The 20,084-nt window shown below is 39.4% G+C and overlaps 1 protein-coding gene and 1 long non-coding RNA gene across 2 annotated transcripts in view; one reads left to right on the top strand and one right to left on the bottom strand.

Annotated features, from left to right (window-relative positions):
- Window positions 1-10,717, top strand: part of syt14a (synaptotagmin XIVa) — a 107,350-nt gene extending 96,633 nt beyond the window's left edge. Inside the window, exon 8 of the mRNA XM_034159651.1 lies at window positions 10,363-10,717. Coding sequence (XP_034015542.1) covers window positions 10,363-10,676 — 314 coding nt within the window. The 3' untranslated portion in view covers window positions 10,677-10,717. The remainder of the gene's footprint in view (window positions 1-10,362) is intronic.
- Window positions 1,359-18,959, bottom strand: LOC117500869. Its single transcript, XR_004557876.1, has 3 exons — window positions 18,885-18,959; window positions 12,588-12,590; window positions 1,359-1,369 (listed from the first exon to the last, which is right to left on the bottom strand). It is a non-coding gene; the product is annotated as an uncharacterized LOC117500869 (long non-coding RNA).
- Window positions 18,960-20,084: the final 1,125 nt, after the last annotated feature.

Here is a 20,084-nt window from a genome sequence, read left to right as displayed (position 1 = left end):
CTATTTGTTTATCTAGAAAATATATCAAGCAGTTGAATTTTGGACAGAAATGTCCAGACTTTCCCATACGAAAAATTCAGTTTTCCAAGTTGAATAATTTCCAAGGCAGAATATTCACCACAAAAATATTCACTGGTAAAATACATTAGAATATGTACTTTTACTAAATGATGCAATAGTGGCCATATCCAGGATTTTTTCCGCACAGGGTAGAATTGAATCCGCATGAGTAAGTTTCCGTCCAAAATGTCCACTCCGACTTTTCCATCTGTTGCTCTAACAAGAAATATATCTTTGTGAATCAGATACACTTTTAATAAAGTGCACCTATGTTTGTCACCTTAGGGCAAAATATATATGAACCATCTTCTGAAACTTGATATTGAGAAGCGTGAACATCATTCCGTCCAAAAGTGTCCACTCCGAAATACAGGTTTAAGTCCTTGGTATGTTAACACTGTAAATATTTCTGCTAAGGCAAGGTAATAAAAAATATCCACTCACTTCATAATATACATATTATGCACTTGGAAAATTACTGGCTGTTAATTTTGAATAAGACCCACAAGGAATGTGTCTAAAATATTTTGTCCACTCCGAAACCATTTGTTACAAATCTTAAAGTATCCTGTATCATTAATCTTTCCTGATTTTATTGATTTATTTCTCTAATATATCAAGACACTTGTGACATTATATACTTTTGAACTATTCCTGACAGTCTTGACATTCTTTTAATTTTTTTGCAGCCTATTGACTTAATATAATTATCCAAACTCCAACAAAAGATGCACAAATTGCTGGAATACAGTACAAGAGTTATCACTTTAGGCCATGTATTAATATTTTCTTGAAACTATGAATTAATACTTGTAATAAAAACATAATTTGTTGTTATTCATACAAAAGAATAACATTTAGCTCTCATATTTGTCCCTTATGGGTAGAAAATTTTGGCACCAGAGGAGAATATTTCACTAAGACTCACATTTTTAGTGAAAATTTTAGCTTCTACATCATTAGTCATCCAGTAAATGATATAAATAATCTAGGTAAGTTTTACTAAGAAACTTGAACTTATTTTAACTTGGAAATATGGCTATTACTGACAGTGGTAATTTTCTTGTATTTTTAACCTTTTGGACATTTATACTTTGAAAGACCAGAACTTGAGAGAAAATAAAGTTACAGCCAAAATTTAAAAAGTTTCTGCAACCATAAAGGTTAGAGATATAAACTAATTACTAAAAACAGAAAATTGAAGACATCAATTTTTGACCTCTTTGGGACTGAATGCGCTACAATATTGTGAAAATGCCCATAACTACTTCTGGGTTGTCTGGGTGTCTTGGTGGCTTTCCTTATTCTTCTCCTTCTTGCACAGTCACTCAGTTTTTGAGAATTGTCTACTCCATGCAGATTTCCCATAGTGCCATATTGTTTGTATTTCTTTGTAAATACAAACAATATGGCACTTGTAAATAAAGTCTGAAACATATTCAGTGGCAGCTACACCATCAGAGAGCCTCGCCCACAACTACCACAAAAGACTCCAAGCTGTCAGTGATGTTAAAGGGGGCAACACACAGTATTAAGAACAAGGGTATGTAAACTTTTGATCAGGGTCATTTGGGTAGTTTGTGTTGTCATTATGATTTAAAAAGAGTACACCTGGTTGTTTGACAATAAATGGCTTCACCCAACCACTAACCGTGAGTGAAAAAAATGTTTTTGTGTTATCATTCATATTCTCTGAAAAATGGCCAAAAAAACAAAAATTCCGGCAGGGTATGTAAACTTTTGAGCTCAACTGTACATCCACCTGTGAATTAGTTTGGGACACAGTGGGGACTCCAGGAACTCCAAAAACAGAGATCAGTGGAAAGAGTCCAGACCGACTCCAAGAACGTGAGAGAGAACATCAGAATACGAAATCCAATATGACTGAAGTTTGGGGCAAAGAAAAAACATATGACTTAAATCATGGGGAGAGAGGTTACATCAGACTGCACTTCGACCGCTATTTGAGCCTTTTTGACCTCGTCTGCACCTTGAATGTTTAGAACATGTGATGAACATTCAGGCCAGCCGCAGGAATTTGCCCGACTGTTTTGCATGTACAACCCCAATTCCAGTGAATTTGGGACGTTGTGTAAAATGTAAATAAAAAAAAATAAAGTTTATCAGTTTGAACATTAAATATCTTGTCTTTGTGGTGTATTCAATTGAATATAGGTTGAAGAGGATTTGCAAATCATTGTATTCTGTTTTTGTTTACACTTTACACAACGTCCCAACTTCATTGGAATTGGGGTTGTATGGAGAATGCTGTTGGAGGTTTTTGATTGTGCATCGATTTTGCCTGAATGGAGGTAGAATTTTCATTTGCATGTCATTCGGGCTCATTTGGCCTCCACTGTGATGGAGGTATGAATAAAAATAAGTCACAAAAAAACACAACACAACAAGCATGACTGAGCTTCCAACTGACACCAAGTTGTATCAGGATCTTTTAACCAATAAATTTATTTTTGAATGTTAGCTACCCAATAATAATACATCAGACAGACCTCCACTGAGCCAAATTTTTTGTAATAATAATTTATGAAATCTAGGAGTTTTACCTCTCCAGGGAGGTGGTGTCGTAACAGCTTGCACTTTGGACTCTGATGCCAGTGACTCGGGTTCACTTCCCGATTGCAACCACACTCTCGACTGGCACTCTTAACATCAGTGCTGGGGTGGAGGAGTGACATGTGTTGTGGGCCTTCTGGAAATAAGTCGTAGACTTTCGTTGTCGTAGACTTTCGTTTGTTACCCACGTTAAATAAGAAACTCTTCTTCTTCATATAAATGAGGAAATCATTTGATCGATAGATTTTAAAAAGGTTTTGGGTAAGAACAGAGGAATACAATGAAAAAAGTGTAAAAACTTGGGTAAAACATTAATTTTCACGATATTGATCCTACCTAAAAAAAACAAAAAAAAAAACAAAAAACAAACAACAAAAACATGGGTATATTAGCCCATCTTTGAAAAGCCAACCTTATGCTGGACAATAAAGGAGTAAAATGTGCAGCCAGCAGAGCCTGAGGTGAATGTTAAATTCACTCTCGAATACTTTAAACCAGAATGAGTCAGATGGAAAGGAAGATCAGTTTGTCTGAGCTGCTGTGCAGCTCCATTTATATACTTTTTTGTATGTTCAGCCTATATCCAGAAAAAGAGCCAAAATGTTGGAGTACTGCCATAATAGATGTTAGGTGGCTAGTTGGATTTGTGACGTACAAAAGTAAGTCATCTTCATACAAAGCAACCCTATGGTCTGTACTGAACAAGGAAGAGGTTCTCAGGCTCATTGATAGTTTGTCTGTTGCTAAAGGAAAAGTAAAGGGGAGAGAGGACAACCTTGATGTGTACCATGTGACAGAGCAAAATAGTCTGATTTTACATTATTAGTACAGACAGCGCTGTGAATAAGCGCTGTGACTCTTTAAAATAAAAGTGCCGTCGCTGCATGTCGGTGCGATCATCAGACGCCCTGATCGATCACATCTGATCAAACCTGAATAAACGCTGTGACTCTTTATAATAAAAGTGCCGTCGCTGCATGTCGGTGCAATCATCAGACACCCTGATCGATCTGATCTGATCAAACCTGAATAAACGCTGTGACTCTTTATAATAAAAGTGCCGTCGCTGCATGTCGGTGCGATCATCAGATGCCCTGATCGATCAGGTCTGATCAAACCTGAATAAGCGCTGTGATGCTTTAAAAGCACAATCGCTGCATGTCAGTGCGATCATCAGACGACCTGATCGATCAGATCTGATCAAACCTGAATAAGCGCTGTGACTGTTTCAAATAAAAGCGCCGTTGCTGGATGTCGCTGCGCTCATCAGACGCCCTGATCGATCAGGTCTGATCAAACCTGACTAAGCGCTGTGACTCTTTAAAATAAAAGCACCGTCGCTGCATGTGGCTGCACTCATCAGACGCCCTGATCGATCATGGCTGATCAAACCTGAATAAACGCTGTGACTCTTTATAATAAAAGTGCCGTCGCTGCATGTCGGTGCGATCATCAGATGCCCTGATCGATCAGGTCTGATCAAACCTGAATAAGCGCTGTGATGCTTTAAAAGCACAATCGCTGCATGTCAGTGCGATCATCAGACGACCTGATCGATCAGATCTGATCAAACCTGAATAAGCGCTGTGACTGTTTAAAATAAAAGCGCCGTTGCTGGATGTCGCTGCGCTCATCAGACGCCCTGATCGATCAGGTCTGATCAAACCTGACTAAGCGCTGTGACTCTTTAAAATAAAAGCACCGTCGCTGCATGTGGCTGCACTCATCAGACGCCCTGATCGATCATGGCTGATCAAACCTGAATAAGCGCTGTGACTCTTTAAATTAAAAGCGCCGTCGCTGCGCTCATCAGACAACCTGATCGGAGCAACCGGAGCAACAGTAGAGTCACAGCACTTCATTCTTTTTTTTTCCCCCCGTCTGTATATATAGTAATGGTAAGTGCCACACTGGCAGAACCATTTACGAACATTAATACCCATATATGCAATTTATTCTTGCAAGACAGAAGGTATGTAGTGCGTGAGTGAATGTGGTGGTGTGTGTGACCCCCATCCACCCTTCCTGATCAGCCTTCAACATCCTACTCAAAGCCAACCGACAACTTCTATCAGGAAGGGCTGACCACCAAAACAACATGAAGACAAGAACGAAAGACAAGTGGTGAAGACAATAACTGTGACGTGAGACACCGAGGAGACAGGGCCTCAACCTACCAGGACAAACAACCACACATGAACAAACAGTGACAGCAACAGTCTGTCTACTTAGTGAGCATCCATAGCCTAATCTAGGACACCAGAGTGTTAATCCCCAAAACCGAATTGTGGTGATGGCCACAAACACACAACCATCCACACACAGAGACCCAGATCACAGCTAAATATCCGATCACTACTGTGGCTGGTGTGTTGGGCCAAGACAAGAGTACAGAACCTTACCATATGACATGGACCACTCCGCCACGTCGAAGCCATATGGCCAGCCACGAGCGACGACGGCAACGGGCCCAGGATGTGGGGCCCCAGGAGAAACCAGGAGAAAAGGACAGTGGAAGGGGAGAAATCATGAAAAACTGTGGTTATACAACTACACACTAGTTTAGTGATTCACAGGATTGCTAAAAAAGCAGTTTGAACATAATAGTTTTGAGTTTGTGGCGTCAACAGCAGATGCTACTATTAGTCTGAACACTACTATATCTTTGGGCAGTTTGGTCCATTCCTCTTTACAGCACCTCTCAAGCTCCATCAGGTTGGACGGGGAGCGTCAGTGCACAGACATTTTCAGATCTCTCCAGAGATGTTCAATCAGATCCAGGTCTGGGCTCTGGCTGACCTGAATGTGATTCTCCTCTCTCCACAGAGGAATACTGGAGCTCTGACAGAGTGACCATCGGATTCTTGGTCACCTCCCTGATTAAGTCCTTCTCCCGTGATCCCTCAGTTTAGACGGGCAGCCAGCTCCAGGAAGAGTCCTGGTGGATCTGAACTTCTTCCATTTACAGATGATGGAGGCCACTGTGCTCATTGGGACCTTCAAATCAGTAGAAATGTTTCTTTACCCTTCCCCAGATTTGTGCCTCCAGACAATCCTGTCTCAGAGGTCTACAAACAATTCCTTTGACTTCATGCTTGGTTTGTGCTCCGACTGTCAACTGTGGGGCCTTATATGTAGACAGGTGTGTCTTTTCAAATCATGTCCAATCAACTGAATTGACCCCAGGTGGACTCCAATTAAGCTGTCGAAACATCTCAAGGATGATCAGTGGAAACAGGATGCACCTGAGCTCAATTTTGAGCTTCATGACAAAGACTGTGAATACTTATGGACGTGTGATTTCTTAGTTTTTTATTTTTTTTTTAACTTTATTTATGAACACTTGTACAGCACTTAATTGCTTCCGCTGCTCTGAGAGCGTGATGTGGTATCACACCTCTCACCGTGGTCACCAGGGTTGCCACAGTTACTTTGAAAAAGTAATCCAATTACTGATTACTGATTACTCCTTGAAAAAGTAACTTAGTTACTTTACTGATTACTCAATTGTAAAAGTAACTAAGTTAGATTACTAGTTACTTTTTTAGTTACTTTTCCCAGCTGCCGACAACAACCCTCTGCCACCTCAACATGACAATGATACCTGTTTTGCCAAAACTCACTTTATAGTCACCCTTTCTTGACTTCAATGAAAATAAATACTTGTTTTATAAAAAGTAAAATAAACACCTCTTTCTTGACCTCATATTTAACTGTTTACAGCACTGTAACAGTAAAACTTGCAATTTCGAACCTACATTGTTTATAAATGTAACTATTAAATTCTAACATTTTTCTAACATTTAAATTCTCTCTAAACATTTTACTTGTTGAAATTATTATTTTAAGCAGTATTAGTAGTTGTAGTAAAAAACAGCTTCAAAACTGGACCTTTAATCTAGGGGTGTTGTGGGGGGGCACATCCCTGCCCCACGCCCCCATTCCATCTGGATTCGCCCCTGCTTTGGCGTTTGAGCACAAAGAATGGATAACATTTATTTATGCAGAAAACATGACCAGATTTACAGGTAAGAAAGTTTTATTGCGTTTTCACATCATGTGGTCCTCAGAAAGAGAGTTTAGGTGCATTTGAGTGGAAAATAGTGTTAGTTGTTGACACGTCGCGGAGGATCAGCTGTTTTTAACGACCAGATACAGAGCGGGTCAGCTCAGAATTCTAAATAAAGGAGGAAAAAAGTATAAAAATGTCTTTGTATAGCTCAGTGCAGGTGTGCTGATCACCACGCTTTAAGAGGTGACGACGAGTCGTAGCTGCTGCAAAATCCGTGGATGAAAAGCTCTGAAAAGCTAAAGTGGTCAGTTCAGTCGAACCCCGACCTCCTGCCCACGGACCAAGTTTAATGCTGCTATCAACCCACAATGAAAAATAATAGTAACGCACAGTGACATGGAGAAGTAACTTTACTCTGATTACTGATTTGGAAAGATTAACGCGTTAGATTACTCGTTACTAAAAAAAGTGGTCAGATTAGAGTAACGCAGATTAGAGTTACTAAGTAACGCGTTACTAAGTAACGCGTAACTAAGTAACGCGTTACCGGCATCACTGGTGAAAGCTGTGTGAAAGCATAAAGTCTTTGGCTGCGGTAATATTATTCATAATGAATGCTTTTGTGACTACAGGAGTAAAGAGTACATGGATGGGCCGTGTTTCAGGACGCTGCGCTCAGCTCTGAATCTACATCATGTCACTGACATTGTCAGCGTCAGACGAAATAGCAGCACTTCCTGCAGGGGCTTTAAATTTAGCAACAGCATCTGTTTCAAAACAGCCTCCTCATCCTCCAAGCACAGGCAGCTCTGTTACCAACTTTCTTGAGTCCATTTTATTGACTGCAGGTTAGACCTTGTTGCATAGCAACAAGACTGACAAGATACGCCTTGCACCTTTTGAGCTTTTGATGTCAGGAACATTCACAGCTGTGCTTTGCGTTTGATCAGCAGAGGGATGCATTATTTGTCGTTATGGTTTTCTGCACCTCCTACTGTGACTGCAATAAGAAAAAGTGGCGTACTTAACTGCAGCAGGTAGCAATGCGGCTTTAGTTTGAAGAGAAAGTAGCAGAGACACGAGGATTTTTCACAACTGATTAAATTCGGTCTGAAAGAAATTGTGATTTTGAGTGGAATAAAAATCTAACAGACATGTCGTGACACACAGTGCACACTTTCATATGTATTTCAGTTAATCATGTGTAATTATACAACCATAATTAAATGAAAAATATGGTAAAATGTGAATTATGTAGCGGTGTGAGTCACAGGATTGGCTGTCATCTTTTTGGTTGTGGCCTGAATTTTTATGTTTTATTGAACTCAAACTAAAATCAAATGGCTGTCAGATGTGACTTTTATCCTCTTAGTTCTGTATGATGCCATAAAGAAAGGATGGTTAAAACAAGTTTAAACATAAATGTGTTTATCTTTGTGAAACAAATTAAAGAACAAGAAAATAGGAACAGTTTTGAAGCAAGATTTATATCATTAATAAAATGTATTCAACTCTTCCATGACTGGACTATTATCTCCCCTGAAACTTATACAGTAAACTACAAATTGCAACATAAGCAGACAAAAAGACCAGTGGAGCAAACGAATAACCAGCACTGTCATCATTTGATTGAGGTAATCAGGGGTCCAAATCAACGTGTGCAAATCATCATCATAATTATTCAGTTATACAGAAAAATCAAAAGAAATTTAAAATTACACTGTAACTAACAGGGATTTTTTTTAAATGAATGAATGAATGAAGTTTACTAGTATGGAAAGTCCTGTGACTTATAGTTCAGTGCAACTTATGTACCAAAATATCATGTCTTCTTTATTCATAATAATAATTATAATAACTATTTGTACAGGGCTGTCCTAGGAATCAAAGTGCTGAACAAAATAAGTAAAAATCACAAAAGAATAAATGGCAGTTATAAAAAGTACACAACAATACACAGCCAAGATACGGTATGACACAGGAATTGCATAAAGTTAAGGGGAAAAAAAATTAAAGTTTCTAACATTATGGGCTCCATTGTCCACCTGGGACAAAGCAGCACACGAGATTCAATCCAAAGCAGTTGTCATTGTCACACCCAGTGCCCACTTTCATAAAATCACAAGTGCACTTGTACTCATCTGTGCCCCCATAGGTATGTTGGTCTTGAAATGAGGTGGGGTCAGGTACAGTGCTGGTGCATTGTTGTCAAGGCTCAGACAGCAGAAAATAGGTGCAGTTTTTCTGCTGTTGATATGGTGCAGTATTCAAACGCCTTAGGTAGGCGGGTTTGTGACCCTAACCTTCACTTCATGGAGCTTTGGGGGCTGCTTTCTGCTCGTGTGCATGAATGAATTGCTGCAGATCCATTAATTTGACAGAAACACTCTGTCTACTCTCTAAATAACTCTCTTGAGGATGACAAATGATAATCTGATTGGTTTAGTTCATGTTACTAAATATAACACCTTTGCACCATATTTTGAGCTAAAATTATTATGCAGCCTGGAAACAGCAAATTGATGTTGGTCACACCCCAGATGTGTTTGCGCTCTGCACTTTAGATATTGCACCAGAGATGAGGCATTTTTTTGTTTTTGTAAAATTTATAGTGTTCAATAACTACATTAAACCAACTCCTAACAGTAACCTGTTGTGTGTGTGGACGAACCATGTAGTGGCTGAAATGTGACTGACAAATTGTATTTGATGTCTTGAGCTGAGAACATGTTATGCCTTTTTTGCTGTCTGTGTTGGAAAATGTTGGAAACACTTTATATTAGGGATGTCCCAATCTGATGGAATCTAACTGGTATTGGCCAGAGTGTCATGGTTGTTGCTGCTGCTTCACTACAGTGCTGCAATGCACATTTTAAAAGCATATTAACACTCTGCTTTAAATATGCCACAAGTCTTATTTATTCACACTGATCATCAACAGTGAGCTCGTCTCGCTCTGGTTAATAAGTATGGAATGATAATAGGCAGCTCAGTGTTGCCACTGTGCATGTTTTAAAAACATTTCTCTCTCCTTCCCTTCAAATACATAACCAAGTCTGTTTCTGACAGACAGCACATGTGGTATACCCTTCTTACTGCTCAATCAGGTACCAATTTCCACAAAAAAACAAGTTTGTCCTCGTCATTGTAGCCGTTTTACTACTGTTTACAGACATAGTACAGGCTCATAGCCAGAGGGATGAGGGGTTGAAAGGGTCACCCACCCCTTGTCAGAGTTAAAGTCCACTTTTGAAGGCATTTAAGACATTTTTTGATTACAACAATAATAATGACAATGGGATTTGATGTATTTTTAACAACTTAAACATTCAATCACTTTAACTCTTGAGTGTCCTAATTTAACTACTACAATTCTGTACACTGTGGAATTGATGAATCACATAAAAAAACTTAATTTAAAAAATTAGTTAAATGAATACTCGTATAAACATGAAGGAGCAGCTTGGATTGAAAGTGGGTTTTTTTCAGTGCCTGGCAGAACACTTAAAGTGACAAGTATGTTGTCTTTAATGTGCTTGCATTCTGTTCTATGTAAGTGCAGTAGACAGGAAAATATAAAGTACTGGACCAGGACTCGGCATCAGCAGATACTCTATTAAAGGACTCAGTTGGGGAGCAAAACAAAAAACCTGATTGGGACATCCCTACTTTATACTGGTTTTCTGTAGTTGTCTCATTCACCACTTTGTTATTAGATACATACGTTAAGCTGACCTTACTGAACTCCATGGGCCACGAGATGTCCAAGTGTAAGACGTCCATCTGTCGAGGTCAGCCCAACCCAACCTACAAAGAGACGTTCATCTTCCAGGTTGCCCTTTTCCAGCTTTCAGATGTCACGCTAATCTTGTCCATCTACAACAAGCGCAGCATGAAGCGCAAGGAGATGATTGGTTGGATTTCACTTGGCCTCAACAGTTCTGGGGAGGAGGAGCTCACTCATTGGAATCAGATGAAGGAGTCGAAAGGACAGCAGGTTTGCCGCTGGCACAGTCTGTTAGAGTCCTAACAGCAAAAGAATCACAAATCCAGATGAGGAGAAGTATGCAGAATGGGAGTCATCGCGGACGCGGTAAGAAATTCATAAGGTTTGCTGGGATACCTGCAATGAGGAAGAGAAGCACATATGAAGCATTTATGGCACATCGGTCAAATCACTGCGTAGAGCAGGTAACTTGGTGGGAAAAGGAATTGGACTACTAAATGCTATGTGTGTGTGTGTGTCCTTGGACAAGACACTTCATCTGCATTGTCCCAGTCTGCCCAGCTGTAAATGGGTACCAGCTTTGGCTGGGGAAGTAACCTGCACCAGACTAGTGTCACATTCAGAGGTATCATAAACTCTCATTTGCTCCACGCTCCGTAATCTGGGGATAAACACTGACAACAGTCGGGCTCGGGGCCTATATCGGACTTACTACTTCTTCTGTTAAAACACTTGCTTTGGTGAATTGTCTTGTAAAAAAAATTTATGTTTCTGTAGATTGTACGTGTTTCTCTTGTCCACACTAGTTCACTTGTGCTTGTTTCACTCAGCTGGTTTTCTTACCTTGTGTCCACACATCCAGCTCACAGTACACCTACAGGGTAGGATTACTAGTTTTCTTCTCAGAATTACATCACCAAGCAAAATTATAAATGTATGCTTACACACTTCCCCGTCTGTCCAGTTTAAAAAAACAACTTCATTGACTAGATATACAGTAGTGTTCAGAATAATAGTAGTGCTATGTGACTAAAAAGATTAATCCAGGTTTTGAGTATATTTCTTATTGTTACATGGGAAACAAGGTACCAGTAGATTCAGTAGATTCTCACAAATCCAACAAGACCAAGCATTCATGATATGCACACTCTTAAGGCTATGAAATTGGGCTATTAGTAAAAAAAAAAGTAGAATAGGGGGTGTTCATAATAATAGTAGCATCTGCTGTTGACGCTACAAACTCAAAACTATTATGTTCAAACTTCTTTTTTAGCAATCCTGTGAATCACTAAACTAGTATTTAGTTGTATAACCACAGTTTTTCATGATTTCTTCACATCTGCGAGGCATTAATTTTGTTGGTTTGGAACCAAGATTTTGCTCGTTTACTAGTGTGCTTGGGGTCACTGTCTTGTTGAAACACCCATTTCAAGGGCATGTCCTCTTCAGCATAAGGCAACATGACCTCTTCAAGTATTTTGACATATCCAAACTGATCCATGATACCTGGTATGCGATATATAGGCCCAACACCATAGTAGGAGAAACATGCCCATATCATTAATGCTGCACCACCATGCTTCGCTGTCTTCACTGTGAACTGTGGCTTGAATTCAGAGTTTGGGGGTCGTCTCACAAACTGTCTGCAGCCCTTGGACCCAAAAAGAACAATTTTACTCTCATCACTTCACAAAATATTCCTCCATTTCTCTTTAGGCCAGTTGATGTGTTCTTTGGCAAATTGTAACCTCTTCTGCACGTCTTTTATTTAACAGAGGGACTTTGCGGGGGATTCTTGCAAATAAATTAGCTTCACACAGGCATCTTCTAACTGTCACAGCACTTACAGGTAACTCCAGACTGTCTTTGATCATCCTGGAGCTGATCAATGGGTGAGCCTTTGCCATTCTGGTTATTCTTCTATCCATTTTGATGGTTGTTTTCCGTTTTCTTCCACACGTCTCTGTTTTTTATCCATTTTAAAGCATTGGAGATCATTGTAGATGAACAGCCTATAATTTTTTGCACCTGCGTATAAGTTTTCCCCTCTTCAGTCAACTTTTTAATCAAACAACGCTGTTCTTCTGAACAATGTCTTGAATGTCCCATTTTCCTCAGACTTTCAAAGAGAAAAGCATGTTCAACAGGTGCTGGCTTCATCCTTAAATAGGGGACACCTGATTCACACCTGTTTGTTCCACAAAATTGACGAACTCACTGACTGAATGTCACACTACTATTATTGTGAACACCCCCTTTTCTACTTTTTTTTTTACTAATAGCCCAATTTCATAGCCTTAAGAGTGTGCATATCATGAATGCTTGGTCTTGTTGGATTTGTGAGAATCTACTGAATCTATTGGTACCTTGTTTCCCATGTAACAATAAGAAATATACTCAAAACCTGGATTAATCTTTTTAGTCACATAGCACTACTATTATTCTGAACACTACTGTAGTTCATGTTGGTGAAATCCTAATTTGTGCTCCAAGTTTCAGAAAAAACCTAGAGCACCGCGCTCGTAAAGTGCAAACCTCCGCCAACACTAGTTTCCAATTCCATAAAAAACAGTTCAAGGTCAAAGTCCTGTTGGAAGTGACTTTTCACAAGTTAAATTAGATGTGATCAAATGTCAGGAGGATGTATTTAATTCATACATTTGAATCAAAGTTTTTTTGTGGTGTTGTCAGGTTTTTTGTTTCATATTTTTTGGTTTCTGAATTCTTTATCAGATCATTTTAATTTTGGTTTTCTCTGCTGTGTGCAGTTTGTCGTTGCTTTTTGGCACTTGGTTTCCAGCTGATAACTGGAAGACAAACAGTCAGAAAACTGGAACCACCATCCAGTTTTGGTGGTGCAGGTAAATCCAGAACAGAAAAATGAGAGTGACTGAGGCACTTTTGATTGAGATATAATGCAAAATGTACATTAAATGTACACCAAATGTATGGGGCCATTATTGTAGCAAAAATATTTGCAAATGTGTATTTTGGTGTGTGTGTGTGTGTGTGTGTGTGTGTGTGTGTGTGTGTGTGTGTGTGAGAGAGAGAGACCAGATCCACAAATGTGTTAAAAAAAATAAAATGTGTGTGTGTCTGTGTGTATATTGGATGTGTTCTTACATGTGACTTTTTAGCTACACTCGTGCTGTGGAAGATCTGCAAATGGGTGCAGTGATTTGTACCTGTGTGGAGACGTCTGTGCCTCCATGACTATACAGCTTCACACCACCAGGGGGCGCAAGCATCAATGATATTGCTTGCCCCTCCAGATTTTTTTTTTTTCTTCACATTTGTGGATCTGGTTACACATACACGGGTCGAAATACACACACACACACACACACACACACACACACACACACACACAGACCTATTTTCTTTACACATTTGTGGATCTCGTTATACACATGGCTCGAAATACACGCACAGATTTTTTTTTTACACATTTGTGGATCTAGTTACACACACACACACACACGGGTCAAAATATACGTACAGACACACCTATTTTCTTTACACATTTGAGGAGCTGGTTACACACATGAATCAAAATACACAGACACATTTTTTTTTTTTTTTTTTTTTACACATTTGTGGATCTGGTTACACACACATGGATCGAAATACACGCACAGATTTTTTTTTTTTTTTTTACACATTTGTGGATCTGGTTACGCACACTGATCGAAATACACACAGGTTTTTTTTCACACATTTGAGGATCTGGTTGCATACACAGACAGAAATACACAGTTGCAAATACGTTTGCTACAATAATGGCCCAATAGATTGGGGCACGTTTGATTAAGACATAATGTAAAATCTTTATTATAATATGCAAGTGGCCTCTGTCTGTGTGTGTGCACGTGTGTATGGGTTCGCAAAAACTGGAGAGAGTTGACATTTGCTGTTTGGTATGATTATAAAAGACAAATTGAAGACAAATTTCCCTACGGGGACCAATAAATTTAATCTAATCTATATATTTTGGATCAAGGATGAATGCTGAAAAAACAAAAAGTTGATAGGATCAATTTTTTGGAGAAATTAGCAATTTTAGCTAACCAGTAAACCATGGACATTGTGTTGCAGTGCACCATGGGTGTTTGGGGGTTTAAGGTTTTAAATGTTGTTGTTATTGTGGTTCATGTTAGTTTAACAGCGTTGTTAGTGTTATTGATTTATTGTGTTTTTGTAGGTCAGTTTAGTTAAGTGTTATGTTGCTCTTACCATGAGTGAGTAAAATGTGTAGTGGTTTTAATGTCTTCAGTCACTGCCTTTTTTTTTGTCAAACTAAAGCAGCTGTGCATGCGTGTAACTTCGATCACAGAGAAACTGTGGAGAGCTGACGTGCTGGTTGGTATACTTACGTATTTTGGGTCAAGGATGAATGCCGTCAAAATGGAATGTTGATAGGACTACTATTTTTGAAGAAGCTATAGATATTAGTTAGCTAACAACACTGAACAATGGATGTTGTTAACTACATTACGGACTCACACACCAATTCAGCAGGGGGCGGTAAGTCATTATATTAGTGATTTCATTGTAAGTAAAGTTCAATGTAGGAACAGAATATAATTCTAAACATGTTAAAAATACATGGATGACAGAAGAAAGTGAAAACACTTATTTCCATTGTGGTCCATTTAAAAATCAAATGACAAAATGGAAGTAAAAATAAAATAGTAATAATAATAATAATAGTGTGTATATAATAAGAACCTAAACAATGTATAGATACATTAAGACAGTAAATTAATATTAAAAAATTACATAATTAACAGGAAATAAAAAGGTTGAATTCCTCTTCTAAAATGGTTGAAGTCTAAGGTTCTAAAAACATTCTGGACTCGCACGCCATTCCAACTCATTATACAAGCTTTGCTTAATTTATTACCACCCTTGAAAAATGTCAGCTACCTATTTTATAAACATGACCCAATCTAGAGACCATGGATCCCCATGGACAATGCGGTAGTATACCTTAAATGGGGGTTTTCAATGTTAAATTTAAATGGCTGCAAAATCTGTAATGTGGATCAGAGCTGGATCAAACTTTGTCAGTCGATAAAGGATACCATCCTATATAACACTCTTAAATATGAAAACCTTAACCCTCTTTCATTTATCAGCTCCTCAATATATGCTGTCCACCTTTTCAATACACTCTCCTTGCTTGTCAAGACATTACCATTTGCATCCTGTATCACTCTAACCTGCTGCACAGCCTTTCCAGCTCAGTCCCTTTGTCTGACCAATCCATACAAGTCTTTTTTCTTTGTGCTTAACTTCATGTACAGCTCGCTATTGTCAGGATGGGCGGCTGCCCGACAATCGCAGCGGCTAGACCCGCAAAGCAGACTCCCAGACTTGGCGTAGGAGTAGGAAAAAACATGGTCTTTATTTCATGCTTCGGTTCACTGCAAGGTGGTCAAGCAGCAGAGCAGAGGTACATTTGGGGTCAGACAAAAATGCAGTCATGTTCAAGAAGGGGTCAAGGCAAGAGCAAACAGTAATCAGAGACTAGGCAAAAGGCGTGGTCGAGGAGAACAGAGCAATAATCGGTACACGGCTTGGCAAAAACAAGACTGAGAACAAAAGGCTGGGATGTGTGCAAGAAGCGATAACAAACTGGCAAAGGTGTGGTGGCTGGGAGGAGATTAAATAAGCAAGTGTTAACAAGGTGCATGTGAGGAGAAGGATCTAGAAAGGGGTGGCTGGTGAACAAAGAGTATGGATGGGACAAGATAGTGAGGAAGGGAGTGTGCAAAGTGGAGTGATGTAATAGACAAAGATATGTGAACAAGTGCCAAGAGCATGAGTGAATGAAAACGCAAAGCAGACAGAAAGAAAGAGAAAGGCAAAGACATGGGGCAGGTACAGTGAAGTGAACCTAATCAGATATAAGTGAGGGACGAAGACATGAAGGCAGGTGCAGGACGTGGAGTGACCATAATCAGCCGAACAGCCACCACTGTAGAGTGTTTTAAGTCTTGTCTAAAGACCGTGGTGTGGTTCTCTCTCTCTCTCTCTCTCTCTCTCTCTCTCTCTCTCTCTCTCTCTCTCTCTCTCTCTCTCTCTCTCTCTCTGTGTGTGTGTGGGGGGGGGGGGGGTTTGTACAACACTTTGGAAACTGTGAAATGTGCTATATAAATAAAGGGTATGGTATGGTATAATCAGATGGATGTGAGGGAACTGAACAGAGCAAAACAGAAACTGAGGACAGAGTAAAATGTACCATGGACCAGGCATGGACCTGAAAACTAATCAGAGAATAAATACTAAAGCTAAACTAAACAGGAACTGACTAAGGAAACAAAAATAACTAAACAGAGCAGAAAATAAGACAGACTAAATGATAAACAATACCTGATATTAAAGCACAAAAGATCATATAAGCAATGGAACAATGAAAAACAAATGATAAACAATGACAACACAGACTGATTGAATAAAACAAGAATGGAACTAAACCATGACCAAAGTAAGAAAAGTAACAAAGAAACAAAGTGACAAATCAAAACAGAATAACTACATGATGAAAAAATAACTAATACATCCAAGCTGGGGCTGGAGGTGAGACAAAAGGAGAGGCAAAATAAGTACAAAGGCCTAGGCCCAAGCCGGGCATGACAGCTCTATGCCTTTATCTTAGCCTTTGCCACATCTCTTTTCACCTTATGCCACATCTCCTTATTACTCCTGGCTATTTTAATCATCACTCAGTTCTATCCTACTTTTTGCCACACCTTTCTCCTTAAGGGCCTTTCACTCCGGAAGCATCAGCCCGACGCGTCAATGCTTCCCAATGCATCGGGCTGACGCCAGACGCTTCACTTCAGAAGTGGTGAGGGGGGCCGAGATTGCGGCTATGTCACACTCTGGCTGTTTTCAGAACCCAAAAAAAGTCAAGGCGATCGCCATCTTACATTTGCATATGTAGAACCACAAAAAAGCTTTAAAAAACAGCTGTAGAACAATTCTCTCATCACCCTGCTGGGACAAGCTTTTTTTCAGCTACTTTTCGGAGTGACGGTGACTGAAGGAGGACTGGCGACTTGGTAGGATATCGATCGAACTGTGACAGCGGGCCGACCCGCACGGAGAAGCCGGCCTTCAGGCATCATCCCTGGGAAGAACAAGGCAGGGAGCCGGGGTGATGGAGCAAACCCACTCAGTCCGAAATCTCTCATTTTTTGGATATATGCGAAGTCCCAGTTTGACCAACAGAGTTTCGTTCTGCAGGTTTATCGAGGTAAGAATAATATAAAAGTAAAATGTGACTTTTACTGCACTGCTGTGAAGGTTTAATGATCGGCTAACATTAGCTTAGCCTTTTAGCACAGTTGATCTGAGTGAACGCTTTAATTTGTAAATGGTTCAGTTTTTTTATTTTTACCAAATAAAGCTACAACTTTTTTCGGAGACCATAAAAGCTCAACTTTTAAATGAAAGGCTCTTTAAACAGCAACTATTTTATTATTTTTTTAAAAAAGCTGTTTCATTTTATATTTTAACAATAAATTAATGGATCATTAAAAAGGTCAACGAAGTCAAAGTCAAAGGACATTTGCACAGGTCGAAACTCTCCCCTTATTGTGCACAATTTTAAAACATTCATAATCAGTAGTCAAATTCATATTTTAAAAATGACTGCCCTGATCACAAGTTGAAATGAGTCAATTAAAAAAAATCATCATGAGGTTTATGTCAGAAATCCTACTTTACAATCACACTGCAGTCATTCTTAAATTATCTCCTGATGCATTTATAATAAACCTTTGTATTTATTTGCCGTGTCTGAGTGAGATATGAATAATCTACCAGACTTAAAAAATGCAAATTTCCATGTTATTGTATGTGTCTAAAAATAAATGTCCAAGGTTCCTTATGTTAAACAAGAAATTATCAAATCTGAAATAACAGGTGGTTTTAATTTACAGATGAAGAAAGGTTTCTAAAGAACCTTTTCTTTCTTTCTTTCTTTCTTTAGCTATTTTAATTACAAGTGTTGTAAACTTTTTTTTTTACAGTAATTAGAAATTTTGCGGTAAAAAAAACATTTGCAAGGACTTTTCTTCAGAAAACTACTCTATAAATGAGCAGTCCTGTGACACGTTTCTGTTTTGTACAAATCAGTGGTTTCTGCATTGATCTGTTTTGTACAGATCAGTGGTTTCTGCACTGATCTGTTTTGTACAGATCAGTGGTTTCTGCCACTAGTCTTCCGTGTTTTGGCCCAATGCATCGTTCCTATTCGACACCGTGAAGCTACGTCACAATTCAGAGCGGCGAAAGTTGGATTGGGTTGAACTTTGACCACATCAGCCTGTCGACAAGCAGCAATGCGCATTCCCATCAGAAGCGTTGCTATAGCTTGGCTTTTGACGCGACGCTTCTGACGCCTCTAAAAAGCAACGTGTCTCATTGAAAATAATGTTTTTTAGACCGATTTGTGACGCCTTTGACGCTTCCAGTGTGTCTGGTGTGAAAGGCCCTTTATACTTAAGATCTTCATTCCACCACCAGGTCTCCTGGTCTTCCTTCCTCTGTCTAGATGCCACCCCCAGTACCTTCCTGTTTCCTCCTCACCACACCTGCAGTACTTCAGTTCTCCAAATACACTTCATCTACATGCAGTGCCTATTCTTACCTTCCCCCATAGCACAGTCTTCCTCCTTCAGCTTCCACAATCTGATCCTTGGTTGAGCTCTTACTTTCTTTCTCTTCATCACCTCTAAAGTCATCATTTTCAAATGCCACTGCCTTACAGTCTCCAATTTATTTTAGATTACATCTCCTACCTATGGCGCATATGCACAGATGACATTTATCATCACACTTTCAATTTCAATCTTCACACTCAAAACACTGTCAGACTCTCTGTTAACCTCCAACACACTCGTAGACTCAATCCCAGTACTCTTTCTTTGCCATTCATGTGACTGTCCAAAATGAAGAGAAAGAGCTGTAATGCTGTGAGGGTGCCTGGCACCTGAAGAGGGTGGACCCTCAATGGAGACTCCCAGACCAGGCGTTAGTGTAAAAGAAGTAGTCGTCTTTATTCCAGGCTTAGGTTCGGTGTACAGGTTATCAATCAGCAAACACGCAGTCATAATCAAACAGGGTTCAGTGGCATGAGCAAACACAGACATCAGTGATGAGGCAAAAGGCTCAGTCAAAAATACAAAGCAGGATAAAAAAAACATGACAAGGCAAATAAGGACCCTGAAGAGAGCTGGCAAGTGCATGAAGACAACAAACTGGCAGAGGTGTGGTGGCAAGGAGGAAGTTTAAATAGGTTGATGTTAAAAAGGTGCATGTGCATGTGAATAACCTAGAAAGGGGCGTGACTGGAGGACAAAGATGATACATGGTGCAAGACAGTGAGGAAGGACTACACAAGGTTGGATGATGAAAATGACATTGACACGTGAACGGGTGCCAAGAGCGTGAGTGAGTAGAAACACAAAGCAGAAAGAACCAACGTGAAAGATGAAGATACAATGGCAGGTGCAGGGGCGTGGAGTGAAAACAAACAAATGATAAAGAGAATATATAAATCAAACCCAGAGGACAGATTACAATACAACTATGAACAGGAACAAACTGTGCATGAACATGAAAACTGAAAAGTGAACAGATCAGATAATAAGTAATGACAAAAAACTACATGGGAACAGAGCTGAGAACAATAAAAAACAT

The sequence above is a fragment of the Thalassophryne amazonica genome, chromosome 19 (genome assembly GCF_902500255.1).
Source record: "Thalassophryne amazonica chromosome 19, fThaAma1.1, whole genome shotgun sequence".
Classification (NCBI taxonomy): domain Eukaryota; kingdom Metazoa; phylum Chordata; class Actinopteri; order Batrachoidiformes; family Batrachoididae; genus Thalassophryne; species Thalassophryne amazonica.
The sequence above is the reverse complement of the archived record's forward strand: the minus strand, read 5'-3'. Positions and strand labels throughout refer to the sequence as shown.